This window comes from Nycticebus coucang, chromosome 13 (genome assembly GCF_027406575.1).
Source record: "Nycticebus coucang isolate mNycCou1 chromosome 13, mNycCou1.pri, whole genome shotgun sequence".
NCBI lineage: Eukaryota > Metazoa > Chordata > Mammalia > Primates > Lorisidae > Nycticebus > Nycticebus coucang.
The window spans coordinates 39,205,442-39,232,141 of NC_069792.1; the positions used below are offsets into that span (position 1 = coordinate 39,205,442).

General features: G+C 38.4%; 1 protein-coding gene and 1 pseudogene across 2 annotated transcripts; one reads left to right on the forward strand and one right to left on the reverse strand.

Moving 5' to 3' along the window:
• The window catches only part of LOC128563717 (minichromosome maintenance domain-containing protein 2-like), a 258,885-nt pseudogene that overhangs the window by 141,951 nt on the left and 90,234 nt on the right, over window positions 1–26,700 (forward strand).
• LOC128563710 (minichromosome maintenance domain-containing protein 2-like) lies at window positions 16,271–20,803 on the reverse strand. Of its 2 annotated transcripts, XM_053559139.1 has the most exons (3): window positions 17,897–18,790; window positions 16,543–16,665; window positions 16,279–16,413 (listed from the first exon to the last, which is right to left on the reverse strand). In XM_053559139.1, the coding sequence occupies exons 1-3, from the start codon at window positions 18,084–18,086 to the stop codon at window positions 16,301–16,303; spliced, it is 426 nt and encodes a 141-aa protein (XP_053415114.1). In that variant the 5' UTR covers window positions 18,087–18,790; the 3' UTR covers window positions 16,279–16,300. The 2 variants fall into 2 exon arrangements, 1 of the variants encoding a protein (XP_053415114.1); XR_008373859.1 differs by lacking the exon at window positions 17,897–18,790 and adding an exon at window positions 20,679–20,803 and having other exon boundaries at window positions 16,271–16,665.

Below are 26,700 nucleotides of genomic sequence, written 5' to 3' on the forward strand. Positions count from 1 at the left end.
ACTGATGGGAATATGAAATGGTGCAGCCACTGGGGAAAACAGTATGGGGATTTCTCAGAAACCTAAACACAGAATTACCACATGATGTAGTAATTCTACTTGTAGGGATATACCCAAAAAAGTTGAAGGCAGTGACTCAAGAAGATTCTTATGGGCGGTGCCTGTGGCTCCGAGTAGGGCACCAGCCCCATAAAAAATATACATATTTTTTTTTTTTGTAGAGGCAGAGTCTCACTTTACTGCCCTCGGTAGAGTGCCGTGGCGTCACACGGCTCACAGCAACCTCCAGCTCTTGGGCTTACGTGATTCTCTTGCCTCAGCCTCCGGAGCAGCTGGGACTGCAGGCACCCGCCACAACGCCCAGCTATTTTTTGGTTGCAGTTTGGCCGGGGCTGGGTTTGAACCCACCACCCTCGGCATATGGGGCCAGCGCCTACTCGCTGAGCCACAGGCACCGCCCAAAAAAAGAAGATCTTATATAGCAGTGTTCATGACAGCATTATTCACGATAACCGAAAGGTAGATAAAACCCAAGTGCCCATCAACAGATGAGTAGATTTTTTCAAACTAGTGCATATACAGTAGAATGTTGTTCAACTATAACAACAAATGAAATTCTTTTAATAGGCAAATTCAGAGACAGAAAATAGAATATGTTATCAGAAACTACGGGGAGGAATGAATAGGAAGTTATTATTTAAAGGGTACAGAGTTTCTGTTTGGGGATGATGAAACAATTCTAGAAATGGACAATAGTGATGGTTACACAACATTATGAGTGTACTTAACCCCACTGGATTGTACACTTAAAAATGGTTAAAATGGTAAATTTTACCTTATGTATATTTTATCAAAAGGGAAAAGGGATAAAGTACTGATACATGCTATAACATGGATGAAACCTGAAAAGGTTACACTAAGTGAAAGAAGCCAATGACAGACCACATATTCTTTGATACCATTTATAGTCACCCCTCTGTATTTAAGGATTCTGCATCTGAGGATTTACCCAACTGAGGATGAAAAATATTTCAATAGACCAGAATCAGTGGGTGTAATTAAAAAGAGAGAGAGAAAGAAAAAGAAAACTAGTCAAAAAAATCACAATAAAAATAATAAATAGAATGATTGAAAGTATACAGGAGGATGTATGTAGGTTATATGCAAATACTATGCCATTTTATAGAAGCGACTTGAGCATTTTCAGATTTTGGTATCCACAGGGGCCTTGGAAACACATGCCAAATAAAAATCAGAGTTGTTGTGTCCTACACGCAGGGAGTGTGCCATTCATCTATCTATGCATTGTACCCATTGGGTGGGAAGCTAGTGAACCCCCTCCCCTTCTCTCCTTTCTTGGGTTTGAGATTTTCACTCGTGTGTCTGTGAGAGTCCAGCAAAAATCAAAGCAAGTACACAAGTGTACTTGTGTGTATGTGTAACATATGTGTAACCCAACAGTGTGTAAAGGTTCCCCTTTCTCCACATCCTCACCATCATTCATTATTGCCTATCTCTTTGTAAAAAGCCATTTTAACTGATGTGAGATGATATCTCACTTTAGTTTTGATTTGCATTTCTCTGATTACTAATGATACTGAGCATTTTTCACTGGTTATTTGTATGTCTTCTTCTGAGAAATATCAATCCAGATCCTTTGTTCATTTTCAAATTGGATTATTTGATTTTTCCCAATTGAATTATTGGCGTTCTTTATATATTTAGCTATTAATCCCTTGTCAGATGTGTAGTTTGCAAAATATTTTCTCCCATTCTGTGGGTTTTCACTGTGTTTAAGCTTTTTTTTTTTCAATTATTTGGGATTCATTGAGGATACAAAGAGTTAGGTTACACTGATTGCATTTGTTAGATAGAGTCCCTCTTATAAATGTGTCCCACCCCCAAAAGTGTGTGGAAGCTTATAAGCTTAATGTGATCCCATTTGTCCAATCTTGTTTTGGTTGCCTGTGTTTTAAGGGTATATTACTCAAGAAGTCCTTGCCCAGACCAACTTCCTGAAACCTTTCCCTAATGTTTTTATTTAGTAGTTTCATAGTTTCAGGTCCTTGCTTTAGGTCTTTAATACATTTTGATCTAATTTTTGTATATAAGACATAAGGATGTAAATTTCATTCTTCTGCATATGGATATCCCAGTTTTCCCAGCAACATTCACTAAGAGACTGTCTTTTCCCCAATGCATGCTCTTGGCAACTTTGTTGAAGATAAGTTCATTACAGATGTGTGGCTTTATTTCTGAGTTCTCTATGTCTATTTTTATGACAGTATCATGCAATTTGGGTTTAAATAGCTCTGTAGTATAATTTGAAGTCAGGTAATGTGCTTCTTCCAGTATTTACTTCTTGATATGCACACATTTTCACTAAAACTCTCTCCCTATAGCTTTCTGATGAGTAAGGAAAGACTGAAAAGAAAAAAGAAATATGGGGTTGTCCTATTTTCCCCTTCCCTCCTGTGTCATCATTTTCACTATAATTAATAGGCACAGAGAGGTAACCAAGTAAGAAAGACTACCATAGGGTTTCTTGGTCATTTGTGTTTATTAAAAATGCCATAGCCTTCTTTCCTTTTTAGAAGTAAGTCTGGTTCAAACAGAAGGCTTGGGGAGCTTGGGGCAATTAGCACTCCCTCATACTCAGCTGAAGAGGTGTTAATATGGAATATGAGCACTGAATTGCAGTGTACTCATGACACATAAGAGTCCAGCAACAATCAAAGCAAGTACATAATAAGTGTTGTAGAGGCTGGGCGTGGTGGCTCACACCTGTAATCCTAGCATTCTGGGATGCCGAGGTGGGTAAATTGCTTCGGCTCACAAGTTTAAGGCCAGCCTGAGGAAGAACAAGACCCCATATTTAAAGATAGCTGGTTGTTGTGGTGGGCACTATGGTCCCACCTACTTGGGAAGCTGAGGCAAGAGAATTGTTTAAGTCCAAGTGTTTGAAGTTGCTGTGAGTTATGACACCATGGCACTCTATTGAGAGTGATAAAGTGAGACTCTGTCTCAAAGAAAATAAAAGTGTATGTATCTCCAAAAAAAAAAAAAAAACAAAGTATGTTAGAGACGCAGCATAGGTGATTACAAATGGTGTATGAGAAAGGGCAACAACGAACAGCAGATACACACATGTATGTGTCTCCTCTACTCCATGGTCTCTCTGGATTTCCTTATAAAACACAAGTTAAAAGATAAAATTATTAAAAATTTGAGTTAAACAAGACTGATACAAATATGTTTTAAAAAAAATATTGCCCTTTACACCACTTTATGACCACGTGTACCCATTGTTTAGCTCCCACTTATGGATTAGAATCTGTGTGGATGTGGAAAGAAACAGGGAGTGTAGGAGGCTACAGCTGGAGTACAGAAGAAACAGTCGTCGCTAAATGACTTGAGTTGGAAAATCTGCACATGTTGGAAAAACTGGAGCTTGCAGGAAAATCAAAATGTACTAATTTAAGACTTAGCTAGTTCTTAAAAAAAAAAAAAAATTAGTTCTTCAGAGTGAAGCACCTGGAAGGATTTGTGAATACTGCTGTAAGAGTAAAGTGGAGTTTGAATAAGGCTCCTCAAAACCCCTACACGTAACAAACCATTGCATTTGACCCCTGTGACTTTCCAAAAATAAGGACTTTTCTGCATTTCCCTTTGCCCTCAGTAAACACTATAGCTGGTAATGGTTCTGTGGCTGGCCCTGTAAAAATGTACTGTGGGTACATGACCACAGAGTGAGTTGTAGGACGTAGCAACCAGAGGACTGGTTATCTCAAGATAATTGCTATTGCCCACAACATTCCTCTGTCGCCATGCACACTGAAGAATGTTGGGAACCCAAACAATTCCTTTAAGTAGAAAGTAAAGCAAAAAGCAACCAAATGGCTTAAAATGCCATCAGTAGTTTTTTCTTTTATTTTCCCTTTCCCTTTTTTTTCCATGCATGGCATAAAAGCATTGTGAGCATGGAGATCTACCTTGTCTTGCCAGCACACAAGACTGCTTTGTATGTTAAGTTCCTCCTAAATCAATCTTGACTACCTACCAAAAAAACACTAGAGGATGGTGATAGCAGAGTTTTGACCAAAATGCCAAGGTCCTGTGGCAGGAGCAGGGCCTCTGGGCAACTGCACTTGTTCCACACTAATGACGCTGGCTCTGCTAGTATTTGATATTGGTATCTCATTGTGGTTTTTATTTTCATTTCTCTGATAACTACTGATGTTCAATACCCTTTCATATGCTTTTTGGTCATCTTGTCTATATTCCTGTGAGAAATCATTACTCAAGTCTGTTGTCAATTATTTTTTTTTTTACATTATTGACTTATAGAAATTGTTTTTATGTTCTGGCAAATACATTATATGTATATGTATATTATAATATATAATATATATAATACATATATGTATATTATAGTATATGTATATGTACATTATATGTATATGCAATTATTTTCTTTTTGCTTGTTTCGCTATTTACTTTTTAAATGGGGCCTTTTAATAAAAACAACTTTTTAGTTTTATGAAGTTCAGTCTATCAATTCTTTTATTTAGTGCTATCTGAATTCTGCCTGAGAAATCATTGCCTACCTTAATGTCATGAAGATATTTACATTTTCCTCTAGAAGGTTTGTATTTTTAGTTTCTACATTTAGGTTTATGATCCATCTCAAATTAATTATTGTGTATACTTGGGAGATATGGGCTAAGATTTTTTCCATATAGGTACCCAGATGTTCCACTGTTACTGAAAACTTTGTTTCCCACTGACTGGCTTTAGTGCTATGGTCAAAATTCAATTGCCCTAATCGAATGAGCCTATTTCTGCCCTCTCCTGCAGGGTGAAACAATATGCTGTGTACTTTGAACACTCTCATATATTCGTGCTGACATGTCAAGAAGGCCAGGCCCTTATTGCTCTTCTCTCAGTCCATGGCTGTTCACATTCTTGTTAGCTATAACCGGCCCAGCCAGTGTTACCCTAATACCAAAAGAAGACAAAGATATTATTAGAAAAGAAAACTGCATTTGATCCTGCAATCTCATTACTAGGCATCCACCCAGAAGAAAAAAAAATAATTTTCTCGTAAGGATATTTGCACTAGATTGTTTATCGTAGATCAATTTATAATCACCAAAATGTGGAAACAACCTAAATGCCCACCAATCCAGGAATGGATTAACAAGCTGGGGTATATGTATACCATGGAACACTATTCAGCCATTAAAAAGATGGAGACTTTACATCTTTTGTATTAACCTGAATGGAGTGAAATACATTCTTCTTAGTAAAATATCACAAGAATGGAGAAGCAAGAATCCAATAGACTCAATTCTAATATGAACCCAGTAGACATCTAATACATGCCCACATAAGAGAAAAACTCAAATCAATTCAAGGTGGGGAGTGTTGGAACAAGGAAGCGGGGACAGGGGAGGATGGAGGGGGATGGGTGGTCTCCCACTTAATGGACACAGTGTTAGGGTGTATGGCACATCTCTTTGGGGCAGGACACTACTGTAAGAGGGACCTTACCTAACACACGCAAACACTGTAACCTAATTCTTTATATCCTCAATTAACCTGAAAAAAAAAAAAACTGTCAGGGTGGCACCTGTGGCTCAAAGGAGTAAGGCGCCGACCCCATATGCCGGAGGGGGCAGGTTCAAACCCAGCCCCAGCCAAAAATTTCCTAAGAAAAAATTCAATGCAAAAAAAAAAAACTGTCCCCCCAATTCTCAGAGAGACAGACTTGAGAGAATTTGCTAGTCTTTATTAGTGCTTTGCAAAATAAACCCTTTCTCTGCTGTAAAAAGAAAACTATAGAGCAGATTTGCTCTTGAACATTAATGGAAAATCCTTGACAAAGTAGTAGCAAATCAAATTCAACAATGTATAAAGAGAATTATATACCACAACCAAGTGGTATTTATTCTAGGTATGCAAGATTGGTTCAATATTCAAAAATTAAGTAATGTGGGCAGTGCCCGTGGCTCAAGGAGTAGGGTGCCGGCCCCATGTACCCGCGGTGTGGGGTTCAAGCCTGGCCCCGGCCATGACTGCAAAGAAAAAAAAAAAATTAAGTAATGTAATCTATCACACTAACAGCCTAAAGGAAAAATAAATCATATTAAAATGATCATATTAATAGATTCAGAAAAGAATTTGACAAAATCCAATACCCATTCATGATTAAAACTCTCAGCAACTTAGGAATAGAGGAGAACTTCAATGTGATAAAGAAAATTTATGGAAAATGTACAGCTAACATCATATTTAATGATGAGAATTTTAGGCTTTCCTGCTAAGATCAGGAACAAGGCAAGGATTCCCCTCTCACACTACTTTTCGACATTGTACTGAAGGTCCTAATGCAATAAGACAAGAAGAGGAAATAAATCTGCCCCAATATAAACTCACGTGTTAGCACAACACCAAAGGCTAGCACAGGACATTTGCACATTAAATTCCCCTGTTTTTTTTTTTTTTTTTTTGTAGAGACAAATTCCCCTGTTTTTATTTATAAACCTGAAATGAAAAATGGCATTTAATGTAACTTCTGAATTCCTAAAACATATGCAATTCTATCTTCACTGTTAAATAACTCCTTGACTGATGAAGAGTATAGGTTAAATAAGTAAAAATTAATCTGAAGAAAAGTTTACTTGATTGAAGATGTTCAAGTTTATCTTTTTTGTGTGAAGCCACATCCCCTATAAAGCAGATACCACCTTTGGCTAGCAAAGCACTGCCAGCTTGAATGCTAACTGCTCCAGTTCCATACTTATTCCTGGATAGAGTGGGGAAAATTTCAGTAGAGACTAGATGACATATACCATGGGGAACAAGGCTTATGCTAAAATTCAAAAGCCTAAGGGGAAAAAAAAATAAAATTTTTATTACTTTTATTTGATTTTTAGAAGTCAGAATGTGTTAACAGATACACAATTAAATTTACTTTCATTCCATGTTTATTGAATACCTGTGCTATACCAGCTACTTGCTAGAGATAAAAACATACATGAGATTTGGTCCTTAACTTAGAAAGCCTAAAAAGGAGGACATAAAAAACTAAAACATAAAGCGGTAAGTACTAAAATAATATCTTCAAAATATTCAGAAGGGAGTATTATTTCTTGCTAGAAGGGTGCCACAGAAAGTTACACAGAGATGACATTTGAACTGAACCTTCTTCTTTTTATAGATTGCTTTCTTTTGCTTATTTAGATTTTTTTGCATTAAGCTTGCCAATGTCCCATCTGCCTCTATATCATGGCAACTCTTTTTTGTTGTTTTTTTTTTTGAGACATCTCACTTTGTAGACCTTGGTAGAGTGCGCTGGGATCACAGCTCACAGCAATCATCTCAGATTCTTGGGCTCAAGCCACTTTCTTGCATCAGCCTCAGGAGTAGCTGGGACTACAGGCGCCCACCACAACGCCCAGCTATCTTGCTCAGGTTGGTCCCAAACATGTGAGCTCAGGTGAGGAACTTTTTTTTTTTTGAGACAGAGTCTCAAGCTGTTGCCCTGGGTAGAGTACCATGGTGTCACAGATCACAGCAACCTCAAACTCTTGGGTTTAAGTGATTTTCTTGCCTCAGCCTCCCAAGTACCCAACACGGACGCCCACCACAATGCTTGGCTATTTTTTTGTTGCAGTTGTCATTGTTGTTTTAGCTGGCCCCGTCGGGGTTCAAACCCACCAGCCTTGGTATATGTGGCTGGCGCCCAACCCACTGAGCTACAGGCGCTGCTCAGTTATTTCCAGTTGAAATAAGAAATGCATTTAAGAAATGCAAATAAAAATAAAATACTATTTTCTACCTCTCAGATTATAAAATTTAAAAGTTTGGAAATAGCCAGAGATGGTGAGTATGTCAGATAACTAAATACTTTCATGAGTAGAAAACAAAGTGGTGAAATATATGGAATTTTGGATCATTACAAGTGGCAATTTAATTTTAGCAAAATATTAGGTGGGGAACTTTTAAAACTACTGATGCAAGGTCACAGAATACAAAGTCAAAATATAAAAATTAGTTGTATTTCTATATATTTATAGCAAACTATTGAAAATGAATTTAATAAAATAATTCGATGCTATTTTAGTAGCATCAAAAACATCAAATATTTAGGAATCCATTTAACAAAACATACATGATCTTTATAAAGCATTGCTGAAAGAAATTAAAGAAGATGTAAATAAAAGGAGAGATAGACAACATTAATGGATTGGAAGATTGAATATTGTTAAGATGTGCATGCTCCTCAAAAGGTACGGAAAGAAGTTCCGAAGAAACACTTCATAAAAGATGATGTATGAATAGCCACAATAAGCACATGAAAAAGAGCTCAAATCAGTAGTCATCAGAGATGTGCAAATGAGAATCATGAGATGCCATTTCATAGTCACTAGAATGTCTAAAATGAAAAAGATTGACAAAAGAAATTTTGATAAGATTGGGAACAAGTAGAACTCTCATATTGTTGGCTGGAATGTACAACCACCTTGGAAAACTAGCAATTTCTTGTAAAGTTAAATACTGTACTACATGTTCATCTATTTTATGAAACAGCAATTCCACTCCCAGGTATTACCCAAGATAATGAAAATAATACTTCCACAAAAAGACTTGTACAAGAATGTTTACAGTAGCTTTATACTAGTCAAAACATGCCAAACTCAACATCCACCACTAGGAGACTGGAAAAACAACTGTGGTATATTCATATAAGAGAATACTACTCATCAAAAAAAATGATGAAGTACTGACGCATAAAACTGGACCAATCTCAAAAACTTTTTGTTAAACAAGAGAGACTAGACCCCAAGGAGGATGCACTGTATGATTCCATTTTATGAAGTTTAACAATAGGAAAATAAATCTATGGTTACAGAAATCTCCTGTGGAGACAGGAACTGACTGGAAGAGGGAATGAGGGTAATTTCTTGGGTGATAAAAATGTTCTATAGCTCACTGTGGTAGCGAGTATAGGGGTCTATGTATTTGTTAAAATTCATCAATTGATTTTAATGGTAATAATAAGATATGATTATTATACTATAAACAAATTTTACTTAAAGACAAACAAAATTAAATCTGCCATATAGACCCAAATATCATAGGAAAAGTCAAATGAATGCCATTCCTATCAAAGTACCTACATCGTACTTTCAAGATTTGGAAAAAATGATTCTGCGTTTTGTATGGAACCGGAAAAAACCCCGTATAGCTAAGGCAGTTCTTAGTAACAAAAATAAAGCTGGGGGCATCAGCATACCAGATTTTAGTCTGTACTACAAAGCCATAGTGCTCAAGACAGCATGGTACTGGCACAAAAACAGAGACATAGACATTTGGAATCGAATTGAACACCAAGAAATGAAACTAACATCTTACAACCACCTAATCTTTGATAAACCAAACAAGAACTTACCTTGGGGGAAAGACTCCCTATTCAATAAATGGTGTTGGGAGAACTGGATGTCTACATGTAAAAGACTGAAACTGGACCCACACCTTTCCCCACTCACAAAAATTGATTCAAGATGGATAAAGGACTTAAATTTAAGGCATGAAACAATAAAAATCCTGAAAGAAAGCATAGGAAAAACACTGGAAGATATTGGCCTGGGGGAAGACTTCATGAAGAAGACTGCCATGACAATGGCAACAACAACAAAAATAAACAAATGGGACTTCATTAAACTGAAAAGCTTCTGTACAGCTAAGGACACAATAACCAAAGCAAAGAGACAACCTACACAATGGGAAAGGATATTTGCATATTTTCAATCAGACAAAAGCTTGATAACCAGGATCTATAGAGAACTCAAATTAATCCACATGAAAAAAGCCAACAATCCCTTATATCAATGGGCAAGAGACATGAATAGAACTTTCTCTAAAAACGACAGACGAATGGCTAACAAACACATGAAAAAATGTTCATCATCTCTATATATTAGAGAAATGCAAATCAAAACAACCCTGAGATATCATCTAACCCCAGTGAGAATGGCCCACATCACAAAATCTCAAAACTGCAGATGCTGGCGTGGATGTGGAGAGAAGGGAACACTTTTACACTGCTGGTGGGACTGCAAACTAGTACAACCTTTCTGGAAGGAAGTATGGAGAAACCTCAAAGCACTCAACCTAGACCTCCCATTCGATCCTGCAATCCCATTACTGGGCATCTACCCAGAAGGAAAAAAATCCTTTTATCATAAGGACACTTGTACTAGACTGTTTATTGCAGCTCAATTTACCATTGCCAAAATGTGGAAACAGCCTAAATGCCCACCAACCCAGGAATGGATTAACAAGCTGTGGTATATGTATACCATGGAATACTATTCAGCCATTAAAAAAAATGGAGACTTTACATCCTTCGTATTAACCTGGATGGAAGTGGAAGACATTATTCTTAGTAAAGCATCACAAAAATGGAGAAGCATGAATCCGATGTACTCAATCTTGATATGAGGACAATTAATGACAATTAAGGTTATGGGGGGGGAAGCAGAAAGAGGGATGGAGGGAGGAGGGTGGGGCCTTAGTGTGTGTCACATTTTATGGGGGCAAGACATGATTGCAAGAGGGACTTTACCTAACAATTGCAATCAGTGTAACTGGCTTATTGTACCCTCAATGAATCCCCAACAATAAAAAAAAAAAAAAAAAAAAAAAAGTCAAATGGTTAATGACAAACAGGAAAAGAGACAAAGGCCTTAATTTACAACTGCCATCACAAATTAGTAAGAAGTAGATAAACAACATAGAAAAATAAACAATAAAAAAAGAAAAATAAACAATGATCAAAATTAGGATTTGATCCTAATAAATTTTTTTTGTTGATTTGATCCTAAATTTTTTTTTGTTTATAAAAAATAATACAATTGTTTAGTAAGATTTAAATGATGCTGAAAGTTATTTCCAGTTGAAATAAGAAATGCATTTAAGAAATGCAAATAAAAATAAAATACTATTTTCTACCTCTCAGATTATAAAATTTAAAAGTTTGGAAATAGCCAGAGATGGTGAGTATGTCAGGGAACTAAATACTTTCATGAGTACAAAACAAAGTGGTGAAATATATGGAATTTTGGATCATTACAAGTGGCAATTTAATTTTAGCAAAATATTATTTGTATAATTAATATGATGGTGATTTGCATTTTTCTATTTTAAATTCACTTTAAATTTATTTTTTGCTTTAGAATTACATACAAAATATTTTAAAAGGAGCTTATTCTAAATTTTGTGAACATTCATGTCACTTTTTAAGAAAAGGGTACTTGCTAATGGGGAGCCACAAAACTCTGAGTAGAGGCCTATTCCAAAGTTAGGAATGAGGTATCACCAAAACAGTAATTTTGGCACTGTTGGGTACAGTGAATCAATATTAGTGAATGGAATCATGGAGAAAAATTTAAAAACGGCTTCTTGGCTCCTTGCGGGGAAGATTACTAAAAAATGAAAACAAAGCACAAAGGTAGAGCCAGGGAATGGGGGAAAAGGAAGGCTGGGAAGGATGCATTTGCTACATATCCGCAAAGGAATGAGTGAGGGAAAAGGTTCAAACTTCGAGTGGTTAACACTCTCAAAATATTAAAAGCAAATATCTCATTTATCTACTTACGTTTCAAAACTTTATTACTTTATTGATAAAAAGTGACTAGAATAATTATATATACTAGTTCAGATAAATCCTAAATATTCCTCTTATAATAATGCTTATTGAAAAAATTTATACAAACCTGTGGCCAATTAACATTTTAAAAAATTCATGTCAGCTGGGCACCTGTAGCTCACTTAAAGTGCTGGTCCTGTGTACCATGGGTAGGGGGTTTGAAGCCTAGGTCTGCATAGGTCTGCTTAATAAAAAAAAAAAAGAAAAAAGTTCATGTCACATATTTACCTGTCTACTAGTAGAGTATCACTTGTTATAATTAAAATATCCAGGCAATCTTCCAGTTCCTTTTTACGGTCACTTGTCTGTACAAGACTCATCAACAAACAGAGTTTGAGCCAATTGTAAGTCCCAGGAGGAACAATCTGTGATGCAAAGATATTGGCAAGTATTGCTGTAAACTTCCAGCATGAACTGGAAGTCAAGGAAAGGAGACGCTTGAAGTCGTCACTAATTCCTGAAGGAACTGAAAATAAATATTAACACATACGTTAGAAAGGGATTTAAAACGAAAACACATTACAGACACTTGATTCCATTTATCTAAAATATCAAATTATAGTTTTAAAGACATATTCAAATTCTTACAATGATATTAAATTATGATTGGAGGCACACTGGTCTATCATTTCTACCCCAGGAAGTATGATAAAGGGAAGAGATCACCCTGTGTGTTCAAACAGATTGACTGGGGCCTGCGGACAAATTCTTCATTCTTTTTTTTCAAAGATTGATGTGAGCAGAACCAGATCATGGAACTCTTGCTTACTGTGTTTGCATATCTGTCTTTGAAAGGGTATCACTTTCTTTCTTTCTTTCTTTCTTTTGAGAGAGAGTCTTACTGTGTTGCCCCAGGCTAGAGTGCCATGGCATCAGCCTTGTTCACAGCAACCTCAAACTCCTGGGTTCAAGTGATCCGCCTACCTCAGCTTCCTGAGTAGCTGAGACTACAAGCACCCACCCCAATTTTTCTATCTTTAGTAGAGACAGGGTCTCACTCTTGCTCAGACAGGTCTCAACTCATTCCCGAGTGCTAGGATGACAGGTGTGAACCACTGCACCTGGTGAAATAGTATCACTTTCAATGAGGGACAATAAGCAGAATGAGGAATATTCGAATGTTGCTGTTAAAAGGAAAGATTTATATTCTACTACTTTGAAAGCACTATACTGTACTATATTGCAACATTCTAGATCTTCTCCATCCCCTAGATCTCTCCAATTCCTGAATGACTGGTTTATCAAATTGATCAATTTGGGGAAAAAATGCAGTGCATGTATATCCCAGTCTCCTTCCTCTTGGCTGATGTCATAGAGCAATGATCTTCTATACTCACCCATCCCCATGGACTAAGTGAGGCCTTTTAGCCCAGCTCTTGACACATTTGGGTGGGTAAATTTGCCTAATTCTGGATGTCAGCATAAGAAAGCACACTTTTTCGCCTATATGTAAGGAGGATTGCTCAATCCCAGGAGTTAGAGGCTGCGTTGAGCTATGATGGCACCACTGCACTCTAGCCTGGGAAACATGTTCTACTACCAAAATCAATAAATCTTGAGAAACTCAACAGCAGAAAATATTAAAAAAGATCACTAAACTAGCCCATCAGTGTTTTCTTTTAATAAACTTTTCTTTTCAAGATAAGTAGAAATATTTAGAATCCACTTACATTTAAATTCAAGTTGGGCCTCTATTATTGCAGATGGCTATCTATTCATTCCAAAAATTCTAGCTCTACCCAAGATTTAACCAGACTTTTCTACATTTAGATATTTGTGAACCAAGTTAAAAGAATAGGTCTGCTCTCCACTTTTGTTTATTTAATATGCTAAAATCTGCTGGAGCTGTTAAAAGAAATTATCAGTAATAAAGGTAATATTTTGGCCCTCATCTGCTTCTGCTTTTATCTTTTGTCTTATTTATTTATTTGTTGGTTTATTTATTTAATTTATTTAGTCTATTTTTTTGAGATAGGGTTTCAAACTACTCTGTTTCCCAGGCTAGAGTGCAGTGGTGTCATTATAGCTCAATGCAGCCTCTAACTCCTGGGCTTGAGCAATCCTCCTGCCTCAGTCTCCTGAATATCTGAGACAGACACACACCACCACCTCGATTAATTTTTCTATTTTTTTGTAGAGATGAAGACTCACTCTGCTCTGACGGGTCTTAAACGCCTATCCTCAAACAACCCTCCCACATCAGCCTCCCAGAGTATTAGGATTACAAGCATGAGCTGTGCATTTGGCCTATCTTATTTAAAAATATTTTTTTAGAGACAAGGGGCTCTCTATGTTGCCCAGTCTGGTCTAAAACTCCTGGTCTCCCACCTCAGCGTCCTGGGAGCTGAGACTACAGATGTGAGCCACTGTAACTAGCTCTTGTCTTATCTCTTGATTGGTTCAGCACTCACTTGAGGAAAATTATGCTATTTTATAGTTCTCTTTTTCAGATCAAAACTGTTATTTAGAACTGCCTTACTAGAAAATAAAGAATGGTATAGTAACCTCTAAGTCTTGGCATCCTGAAGCATTTTTCTCATTGCTAATTATGACAAAAAGAATCAAATTAGGGCAGCGTCTGTGGCTCAAAGGGGTAGGGCGCTGGTCCCATATGCCAGAGGTGGCAGGTTCAAACCCAGCCCTGGCCAAAAAAAATAAAAAATCAAAATCAAAATAAAACTTAGTTCGGCTTGGCGCCTGTGGCTCAAGTGGCTAAGGCACCAGCCACATACACCTGAGCTGGCAGGTTTGAATCCAGCCCAGGCCCGCCAAACAGCAATGATGGCTTCAACCATAAAAAATAGCCAGGCGATGTGGCGGGCACCTGTAGTCCCAGCTACTTGGGAGGCAGAGGCAAGAGACTCGCTTGAACCCAGGAGTTGGAGGTTGCTGTGAGCTGTGATGCCACAGCACTCTTCTCAGGGCAACAGCTTGAGGCGCTGTCTCTAAAAATAAAATAAAATAAAATAAAACTTAGCGCAAAGAAAGGAGTCTTGTCTGTTAGGAGGCTTTCACAACATTGTCTTGTTTTATTTCTTTCATAGCATTTATTATTTGAAATTGTCTTATTGATTAGTTTACAAGTTTATTATCTGTCTTTCATACAATTTAAGAGGAGGAACCTTGACTGTCTTGTTTATAACTTATAACAAATTATATATGTATATATATGTTTCTAACTTATAATAAGTTATAACTTGTTTATAACTTCTATTCTTATATAGAAGAATGCACACAGGCAAACAATATTTATTTGCTGAACAGATTTAAATTTAAATATTTGTTAATATATGGTGCTTATATTTTCCTTACCTTTTGAATTACAAAAAGTTATATTATTTGCTTCTATACAGACAGTAGTTTGTGCAGTTTCTACACATGTAGGAACTCCAATAATTTTATATTCATTTCCTATATTCATTTTATTCACCGATTCATCTAAAATTATTAAACAGAAGAATATATATATTCGTTAAATGAACTTGTACATGATCATATGGCTTAAAGATCCAGAACTAGTAACAATTCAGGAGTTGAGTGTTTACTTTTATTTAGTATAATATCCATATACAGTGACATTATTAATGTAAGTTGATACAATTTTATTGCTGATAAATTTTGATTTTTATATGCAATGATGAATTAACTTCAAGAAGCATGTGACACAGCAACTAGATACTCTTCTATAATATAGTCAAAAGAAAAAAAATCATTCTATATAAGATGAAACATCTTTGCATTAAATAACAAAGAATGTTAATAAAAGTGACCTTATGAGTAATAATTTTATTTGGGAAGACAATTTTACCGTCTTCAATACATATAAGGTACTTGTACATATATTGTCTGTCTACAAAACATCTGAGTACTTGTACATACATTATCTAATTGTAAACTGTAAGATAGGTAGATATTCTTACCTCAACATTATATTTGAAGAAACAGAGAGCATTAAGTGACTCGCGGAAGGCTGAATTACTAGTAAATGGCAAAACTGAAATTCACATCTAGGGTCTGTCTATTTACAAAGTCTACCCTCTGGCATTATACTAGGTTCCTCTCTTGTATCTACAAACTGGGCAAGGCTTTTCATGAGTTCCAAGTTTATTTTAAAACATCATTCCAAACATTCTGATCCTCCACACTTAGAAGTTGACTGGTGGTAAAGCTGTGAAAGACAAGTTCACAAGGGGTGGCCTGGATTAACTTCTTTCTTTCTGTGAAGATTAAACAATGATCTCCATTTTCTTCCTTTTCTCTCTAGCTCCAGAGAACTGAGCAATAACTCCAATATTTATTGAAGACACACACGGAATAATGAGAGATCATTGCCTTAAAATTACTGTAACCCTGGGACTTACTTAGCATAGTGCTATGGACAGGTGCTAGTACATGCCTATCATTTTAAGTGAGTGTTGTATAACTAATTGGATAATTGATACATTATTAAATATGAATATTTTTTAAAACACACAAGAATAAGAAGATGTGGTTCTTAAGCTATAGAAGTACTATTTATAATATATGAGTATAAACAAGTCAATTACATAATTTATAGCAATTTATTTTGACTTCAAACAGAATTTACTTACCTCTTAGGAAAATTGTAAGAGACTGGAATCTAAATGGCTGGTTGTTAGAATATCCTCGATAAGCCTGAAGTGCCTTTGTGGTAATTATTTCAACTATCTGTTTATCTTAAGGAAAAGTGAAAAAATAATGACATATTAGAATATATATTCAATGTAATTTTCGCATTGAAATATCTATTTTACAAACTGACACTATTTTACAAATTGTAATTATAAAATGTAAATGCATTTTACCACCAACTACTCTAAATTTTCTGTCTTCTTGAAGTGAAGATGCACAGAGATTACACAAAAAGTCATTTCTTACTGTTGCAGATTCTGTAGCACCAGGCACATGCACTCTTATATACTGAAATCCTGAAAGAAAACAATGAAAAGCTTATTTCATTGTTTATTATTATTAAACAACAATAATTGTTATTATAAATTATTACTTCATAATTTATTTTCAGATTTAGCTATTTTCAATCCATTAAAAATTGTATTTATTCATGGCCTGGCATGTGGCCCATGCCTGAAATCCTAGCACTCTGGGAGAGTGAGGTGGGAGGATCCCTTGAGCTCAGAAGATCAAGACCAGCCAGAGCAAAACTGAGACTTCATTTCTACCAAAAATAAAAAAATTGATCCAGGTGCTGTGGTGGGCACCAGTAGTCCCAGCTACTCAGAAGGCTGAGATAGGAAGATCAGATTACTTGAATCCAGGAATTTGAGGTTGCTGTGAAGTTGGCTGATGCCACAGCACTCTAGCCCAGGAGACAGAGTGAGACTCTCTAAAAAAAAAAAAAAAAAAAAAGGAAGGAAGGAAGGAAGGAAGGACGTCTGTAATCCTAGCACTCTGGGAAGCCCAGGTGGGTGGATTGCTTGAGCTCAGAAGTTTGAGACTAGCCTGAGCAACAGAAAAACCCCATCTCTACTAAAAATAGAAAAACTAGCCATTGTGGGGGTTGCCTATAGTTCTAGCTACTGGGGAGGCTGAGACAAGAGTATTTCTTGAGCCCAAGAATGTTAAGTTTCTGTGAGCTCCGACATCACAGCACTCAATCCCAGGGTGACAGAGTGACACTCTTTCTCCAAAAAAAAGAAAAAGAACAAATACTTCAGCAACACAGGTGCATTTGTTAAGTTGGGACCAGGGGAGAAAAGGAGAAAGAATGTTTTTTAAAGATTACTAAAGCAGGCTCGGCGCCTATAGCTCAGTGGCTAGGGCACCAGCCACATACACCAGAAGCTGGAGGGTTCGAATCCAGCCAGGCCTGCCAAACAACAACAACCAAAAAAAAAATAGCCAGCCATTGTGGCAGATGCCTGGTAGTCCCAGCTACTTGGGAGGCTGAGGCAAAAGAATCACTTAAGCCCCAAAATTGGAGATTGCCATGAGCTGTGATGCTACAGCACTCTACCTCGAGTGACAGCTTGAGACTCTGTCTCAAGAAAAAAAAAGATTAGTAAAGCAAAAGTATACACATTAGGAGATATCAAATTTTATTCCACTCTTTCTACTTTATGTTTTCTAACTAACTATAAACATAATTTTGGGTTAAACAATAAGTTGCTTGATGTTTTGATTTTCCATTTTAATGTTTACCTTTTGAAAGGGGGCATGCTTCATCTGTACAAAGGAACCTTGCACCTTGTGTATGCTTAGTTACAGTCGTCATTGCAATCACAATTCCTTGTAGCATATAAAATCTCTGAGATGTATAATCAAGTGGAAAGTCACTAAGATCAAGAGCATAACTTGGCAGAGCAGGTAAATGTGTTAACTTCAGCACCATATTAATCTAATAGGAACATAAAATTGTATTAAAATTTGCAGATCCAATTTTACTTGCATTACAATATAGTAAGTATACTGCTGAGTAAATTAACTAAATGATTTGTTAATGTTAGCAACAAACGTTTAAGCATAAGAGAAAAGAGGTTCTAGTATAAAATCAAAGAAGTGAAAATCTTATAATCTAGTGTTTTTAATTGAAAATATCGGTATGAACTCATCTTTCCAAAAATATACACATTTCCTTGCTATATCCACTGAAAAGACTTGAAAAAACAATGTTAACCCAAGAGCAAAGAACTCCTAGTACCCAGAATGTGATCTGTAAATACCATTTCTCACTAAAAGGAACCAGAGCTCCCTGGAGAAATGGCTGATTCAGGTCTGGGACAGAAAATATACCATATGGACTGGGGCATCTTCTTGTGACAGAAATCAAGGGATCCATCAAAAGCAAATGGCATATGTATGTCAAAAGGACATAGGTGCAAGTTTGAAGAGCATCAAAAGGAATAACAGATTCATTAAAATATCAGCTATATTAAAAAGTCCATGAGTTCTTCATATTTTAAAAAAGAAAAAACAAAAAGCAAAAAACCTTGGAGTTTCATCATCGGAAGCTGCTAGATTTCAACTTGTTACTTTCTGAAAATGTATAAAGGTAAAGAATCACACATTTATCCTGTCTTTCCAGTAAAAATTGTATTTCAAAGTAAGCAAATAGTTGATGAGGAAAAATTTCTTCTATGGAGTAATTTTGGCTAATAAATTCAGAAAAAATGCTAAAATTGAAAAAAAAATGCAATTTGACAACTCCTAATTAAGTCAAAGATTCTAAGCGGCGCCTGTGGCTCAGTGAGTAGGGCGCCGGCCCCCTATGCCGAGGGTGGTGGGTTCAAACCCAGCCCCGGCCAAACTGCAACAACAACAACAAAAAAATAGCCGGGCGTTGTGGCGGGCGCCTGTAGTCCCAGCTGCTCGGGAGGCTGAGGCAAGAGAATCGCGTAAGCCCAAGAGTTAGAGGGTGCTGTGAGCTGTGTGGCAGTCTACCCAAGGGCGGTACAGTGAGACTCTGTCTCTACGAAACAAAAAAAAAAAAGTCAAAGATTCTAGGCAATGAACATCAATGGCTGCTAAAACCATTAAGTAAAAGTTGATGAGAAACCATATAATGGAGAGATCAGAATGATATCACATGAACCCACTGATCGACTGTGATACTTAAAAGTAGAATAACAGATATTATATTCCCCTGATATGGTGCAATATAGAATACATTATATCAACAATGGTGTATTCTTGTCAAAACGAGTTGACTCTGAATCAAAAAATCCTTTAGAGCCAACTTCTATTTCAGAAATATGAGGTACAGGAGAATAAGATAACTAGCACCACAAAGAAGCAATTAGACAACTTCAGGTCATATAACAAGGGACAATTAACTAGTTTCTTCAGAAAGTCATTGGTATAAAAAGGGTGGGAGGGAATAGTTCTAGACTGAAAGAGACTTACTGAGATGTAAGAATCAATTATAATGCGTGAACCTCGTTTTGGTCCTGATTTGAGCCAACTAATTGTAAGACATTCTTGAGAAAAAAAGCAAATTTTAATATGTAATGGATGTTAGATGATATCAAGGAATTACTGTTACTTTTGTAAGAGAGTGATGATGGCATTGTAGTTATAGGAAAAATGTTCATAGTTTTCAGAGGTTGATACTAAAGTATGTAGGGATAAAATAATAGAACATCTAGGATTCGCTTTAAAATATTTCAGAAAAAAACTGACGATACAGGTATGGCAAAATATTGTAACACTAAATCTGAGAGATTCAGTATATTATTCTCTTTGCTTCGGGTATGTTTGAAATGTTTTATTATAAAAGTGCTTAATGTTATAAGTAACAATATAGGGAATAAAAATGCATGTGTAAGATAGTTCATTGAACTTTGAAAAAATATAGTATACCTTTTTTTTTTTTTTTTTGTAGAGACAGAGTCTCACTTTATGGCCCTTGGTAGAGTGCCGTGGCCTCACACAGCTCACAGCAACCTCCAACTCCTGGGCTTAGGTGATTCTCTTGCCTCAGCCTCCCGAGTAGCTGGGACTACAGGCGCCCGCCACAAACCCCGTCTATTTTTTTGGTTGCAGTTTGGCCGGGGCCGGGCTTGAACCCACCACCCTTGGTATATGGGGCCAGTGCCCTACCGACTGAGCCACAGGCACTGCCCTCGTATACCTTTTAATAAACAAAAAGAATTTTTTTTTTTTAAACAGTCTCAAGCTGTTGCCCTGGATAGAGTGATATGGCATCATAGCTCACAGCAATCTCCAACCTTTGGGTTCAAGTCATCCTCTTTCCTCAGTTAAAATAAATGAATACAAAAATATTTATTTAGAAGTCATCATAAAAGTTTGTATCTGAGTTTCCTTTGCTAAATTTCACTAAAACTTACTTGAGTTTCTGTTTGTAATTGTCCAATTAATGAGAGAGTCTTTACAGCAATAAAACAGACCTATGATTTCAAACGAACAAACAAAAAAGTTACCAAAAATTCCATGTGGTATAAAATTATTTATTTCTTTAACTTACTGATTGAAAAACTCGAGCAGCTTGTAAAGGCTGATGTAAAATGTGATTTCCAAGTTCGGCATCTAATTCAACAACATCAGAAGGATTTATTAAAATATTGAAACGATAGACAGCAGAACTTTGTTTAGAATCTGTGAAAACAGATAAAAGTCATAGTCAAGATAATTATATGTTGGAATTTAGTTGAGAGTTTCTAAAATAAACTCATGGCTCGGTGCCCACAGCTCAGTGGCTAGGGCGCTAGCTACATACAACCAAGGCTGGCAGGTTAGAACCTAGCCCCGCCTGCTAAACAATAATGACAACTACAAGAAAAAAATTGCCAGGTGTTGTGGCAGGTGTCTGTGGTCCCAGCTACTTAGAAGGCTGAGGCAAGAGAATCACTTAAGTCCAAGACTTTGAGGTTATTGTGAGCCGTGACGCCATAGCACTCTACCGAGGGAGACATATGAGACTCTGTCTCAAAAAAATAAATAAATAAAACAACATGAGGGCGGCACCTGTGGCTCAGTGAGCAGGGAGCCGGCCCCATATACCGAGAGTGGCGGGTTCAAACCCAGCCACGGTCAAACTGCAACAAAAAAATAGCTGGGCATTGTGGTGGGCGCCTGTAGTCCCAGCTACTCGGGAGGCTGAGGCAGGAGAATCGCCTAAGCCCAGGAGTTGGAGGTTGCTGTGAGCTGTGTGAAGCCACGGCACTCTACCGAGGGCAATAAAGTGAAACTCTGTCTCTACAAAAAAAAAATAAAATAAAAAAATAAAATGAAATAAAATAGTCATCTTTGCCAAACATACCATTGTAGTACTTGCAATCATCTATAAACTTTTGGAGGCCTCCACTTCTGTCAAGATAAATAAGGGCTGCCTCTTTCATTTTTAGATTTGACATTTTCTCCTAGTTAATGATTCTTCTGTATTACCAACTGATAAACCACAGTTGTTGGTAAAGAGTATAGATGGTGAAACTATAGAAAAAGGATCAGAAAACCTAGAAATAAAATAAGACAAATTTTACTTTTGAAGTCCTATAGTAAGACTTTACAAACTATTAAAGTGTGAAATAAAACTAAGTAAAATCTCTAACTTTGAAAAAATTCCTACCCAAAGAGAAACAAAACTTTGCTTTCTTTTGCCAAATAACATTTTTATCAACACTAGGTTCTAAGATCCTCTCATAAGATTGCAAACTGAAAAACAATAGCCTCAAATGTTTAACAGAGTAGGTAATTCCAAAAAAAATGCTTGTTGAAATAAACAGTGTCAGATAATGAGGATCTCTGGTGTTTTTTTTTTTTTTTTTTTTGTAGAGACAGAGTCTCACTGTACCGCCCTGGGGTAGAGTGCCGTGGCGTCACAGGGCTCACAGCAACCTCTAACTCTCGGGCTTACGCGATTCTCTTGCCTCAGCCTCCGAAGCAGCTGGGACCACAGGCACCCGCCACAACGCCCGGCTATTTTTTGTTGCAGTTTGGCCGGGGCTGGGTTTGAACCCGCCACACTCGGCATATGGGTCCTGGCGCCCTACTCACTGAGCCACAGGCGCCGCCGGATCTCTGGTGTTTTAAAATGAAAGTGGTATAGATGTCTTGAAAATTTAATCTAAGTAGCAAAATGTAGTAGAATGAAGAAACCTGGGAAATTTGAGAACTTGATTCTAGACCCAGCATTTCCTGGTTGTTGTGGGGAAATCATCTGACCTCTCTTTAGCAGCAGTTCTCAACCCTTTGTAACAATGAAAATACATCCTGCATATCAGATATTTACATTATGATTCATAACAGTAGCAAAATTACAGTTATGAAGTAGCAATGAAAATAATTTTATGGTTGGGCGTCACCACAACATGAGGAACTGTATTAAAGGGTCGCAGCATTGGGAGGCATTAGGAAGGTTGAGAACCACTGCATGGGAAAGGAAAGGGTTGTATTAGATCATTAAGGCCCTTTCAGTTCTGTAGCTTGTATCAGTGACCAACATAAAACATTAAACCATGGTAATGAGTACAGAATGGAATATATAAAATTCATTTAAAGACAAGAGGCACTAATTGGAAACAATATGTAATTGTAGTAGGTGCTAGGAATAAAATGCTTAAGACTAGATACTGCCTTTCAAGAAGCTGCCAACTTAGAGAAGTCAGAAATAACGACTAACACATTGGTTCACTGGTTTCCAAATATTTATTTGGTATCTACTATTTACTGGGTACCAGACTGTCCTATGCAGGAAGGATACAAAGATGAGTAAAATGTAGCCTCTTATCTTTCACAAAGAGTACAGTGAGGGAAGACACATGTAAACAGTTATGTGACAATTTAAGTGCTATAATAGAAACATGAATATACTAGGAAGCACAAAAGGGCCAACATTTACGAAATACTTTACAAATATTTGATATTGGGATCATCTTGCATATGGGTCATAAGATTTTCTATTGTTTTAGGACATTTTAATTGAATACAGTAGGGTTATAGAGAAGCTATGAATTCTACTTTAAAAGGGTCATTTGATAGATGAATGTTTCACTTATTGGAAGAGAGGTGAAGAGAAAGAGGAGGCAGTGTTCCAGAGATAGAGGTCATTCCCTACCTCCATTATCAGTTCTACACCACTGGATCCATATTTCTACTATTTGGAGTTTAGGCTACTTTCCAAAGAAAAGTAATTGAGACTGTCCTTTCCAAAATTACTTAGGGGTGAAACTTCAGAGTTTATTTGTCCATGGCCATCAAGTACAATGATCCTAAAATGTGTGTTGTGTTTAGGACATCAAGTTTCACCTTCTGGGGTAACATTAGGTTTTCAGGGCTGAATGAAAATGATAAAGAAAGAGTTGGGTGAGGTCAGATTATGCAGATTCTGAAAACTTTTGTAGTCCATGATGATTATTTGGGAACTCACTAACATTTGTAAAACAGAGACTAAATAACGGTCAGATTTTTTTTTTTTTTTTTTTTTGAGACGGAACCTCAAGCTGTCGCCCTGGGTAGAGCATCACAGCTCACAGCAACCTCCAACCCTGGGCTCAAGCGATTTTCCTGCCTCCGCCTCCCAAGTAGCTGGGACTACAGGCATCTGCCACAACGCCTGGCTATTTTTTTGGTTGCAGCCATGATTGTTGTTTGGCGGGCCCGGGCTGGATTTGAACCCGCCAGCTCAGGTGTATGTGGCTGGTGCCTTAGCCGCTTGAGCCACAGGCGCCGAGCCAACGGTCAGATTTTTATTTTGGGAATCAGTCCCTGCCGCCGCTAGTAAAGTAGGTTGGAGTAGCGGAAGAGTCAATAATCAGCTTTTAGGTGTTGCAACATTCTTAAAAATAGTATGGCCAGTTCTGGAGCTTTAGCAATTAATAAACTCATGGCTCGGTGCCCACAGCTCAGTGGCTAGGGCGCTAGCTACATACAACATACAAGAGAAATGGAGTAGTTAGAGTCTAGAATTTTAAAGACTTTACACGGGACCTGGTTAGTAGCGGGTCCGTACAATACGGGGAAGAATAATTAGCCAAGGGTAAGTGGGTTGGCGTGACTGGATGATGTTGCTCTCATAGGTAGTGTGGCACCCAAAGAGAAGCGCAGGGAGATCAGGGAAAGTTCATTCGCGATAACCTGACTTTGCCTCCTGCGACGCCCAGGTCTATGCGAGGCCGGCGGGAAGTAAACCAGCGCCTGGAACTCAGCACCGTGGAAAGGAGGAGGCTAAAGTCTGGGCGCCAGCGTTAAAGTGGCGGTGCTGGGGGTCGAAGATTTTCAAGGAAGACGATTAAGTGGACGAAAAGATACGGGAGGCTGTGAAAAGCATTAAAAAAGGCGAAGAGGGATAGAATTCTAATTCTTTGGCCCTCCCCAGAGTATAAAGAACCCAGTTCTGTCCGGGCGCGGTGGCTCACGCGTGTGACCCGGGCATCCTGGGAGGCCGAGCGGGCTGAATCGCCCAAGACCGGCCGGGTCAAGAGCCAGACCCCGTCTCTAAACACAGCCGGGCGCCTGCTGGCCCAGCTACTTGGGAGGCTGAGGTAGGAGGATCGCGTTAGCCCAGGAGTTTGAGGTTGCTATGAGCTAGGGCGACGCCACTGAGCTGGAACCTGGGCGATAGAGTGGGACTCGGTCTCAAAACAAAACAAACCCCAAGTTCTGCTTCACTTGCAACAGGCGCGAAATCCTATCCCCTCCTCGCCCGGTCAGCAACCAGGGATGGACTGAGGAGGGGAAGGCGGCAGGAAAACACTTCACAACCAAAGCGGATGGGTAAGGAGCCAGCCTCACCAAGTAGGACCCAGAACCCCTGCCACGCACTACAGCAACCTCCGGTACCACCGCCCTCGGCCGGGTGCTGGTTTGCACCCGCGCAGTCGCCCACCAGCTAGTCCGTGGCGCTCCTGCAGCGCCGGTGCGGCGGGGCCCTGGCGCGCGAGCGCGTTCTCCCGGGACTGCAGGCGCCCTTCTGTGGCCAGGGAAACCAGCCGGCTGGTCCCCGCTGCGTTAATTTCTTCGCGCCTGCTCCCTCCCACCCAGGCCGAGAAGAGACAGGGCTACGGTTGGTTTTCCATGTTACTGCAGGCAGAGGGTGTCGATGTTTGCCTAAAAAATTTAGAACTGCTGGTGGTAATGCAGTGGCTTGCAACTTCGGAAAACAAGCCAGTACGCCCTCAAAGAACTAAACCCAGAGTCCACCCCTACGTGTGCACACATGTGACCCAGCGATTCCACCCCTACGTGTGCACACATGCATAGTCTTAAGTGAGTTTGTATATCTTTTCGTAAAGATATTGGCTGTTTGGTTTTTTTTATGAACTGCTTCTTCATACCTTTTTTTTTTTTTCTCAGTATGTCGCCCTCAGTAGAGTGCAGTTATGTCACAGCTCACAGCAACCTCAAACTCCTAGGGTTCGGCGATTCTCTTGCTTCAGCCTCCGAAGTAGTTGGGACTACAGGCGCCCACCACAACACCTGGCTATTTTTGTTGTTGTTATAGTTGTCATTGTTGTATAGCAGGCCTGGGCTGGGTCTAAACCTGCCAATCCCAGTGTATGAGGTCGGCGCCCTAACCACTAAGCTATGGGCGCCAAGCCTGCTTCTTCATACCTTTTGTGGAATTTTCTTGAGTTGCTGGTCTTTTTCTTCTTTTTAAATTCTAAGAATCAATTTTATTGAAAGGGAACTACTGTTCTAATTTCGTATGTGTTGTGACTTTCCCCCCTGGTTTGTTTTTGGTCTTTTGACCTTGTTTATGGCTTCTCCATTTTGTGCATTTATTTTTTATGCAGTCAAAATTACCTATCTTTTCCTTTATGGCATCTTGTGGTTTTTGTATCGCACTTCACTTTGCCATCTTCGTCTACTAGAGTTAGCCAGCCAGAGAAGACACACCTGATGTGCACTGAGCTGCCAACATTCGCTTTCTCAGATGCTCTGTCTTTCTTTCTTTTTCTTTTCTTTCTTTCTTTTTTTTTTTTTCTTTTTCAGACAGCATCTCACTCTGTTGCCCTGGGTAGAGTGCTGTGATGTTGTAGTTCAAAGCAACCTCAAACTCTTGGGTTCATGTGATCCACTTGCCTCAGCCTCCCCAGTAGCTGGGACTGCAGGTGCCCACCACAACACCAGGCTAGATTTTTTTTTTTTTTTTTTTTTAGTAGAGATGGGGTCACTCTCTCACTCTTGCTCAGGCTGGTCTTTAACTCCTGAGCTCAAGCAATCCATCTGCCTTGGCCTCCTAGAGTGCTAGGATTACAGGTGTGAGCCACTGCACCCAGCTCTCAGCTATTATTTCATGTCAACATTGTGAGCAGAGGGGAAGAAGGCAAAAGGAAAGGGACAGTTATTGAGAAGAAACCCTATGCCAAGTTCCTACCACAGTGAGAGACCTGCCGCAAAGGATGTTGTTTTCCAACCAAACTCAGGGCACAGACTAAAGGGCATTCAGGTGGCTAACGGAGCAGGCAGCCTAGGGCAGCAGCCAGATTCTCAGAGCCAGACTCCAAGGGTCTGAATCTAGGCTATGCCACTGACTAGCTGGGCAGTCC

Excerpts from the sequence above, each read along its gene's own strand:
- LOC128563710 (XM_053559139.1), bottom strand. The coding sequence starts at position 18,086 with ATGGTGCTGAAGTTAACACATTTACCTGCTCTGCCAAGTTATGCTCTT. Across the intron at positions 16,666-17,896 it reads AGCATGCCCCCTTTCAAAAG|GATTTCAGTATATAAGAGTG; the intron begins GTAAACATTAAA and ends GTTTTCTTTCAG. Across the intron at positions 16,414-16,542 it reads AAAATTTAGAGTAGTTGGTG|ATAAACAGATAGTTGAAATA; the intron begins GTAAAATGCATT and ends CTTTTCCTTAAG.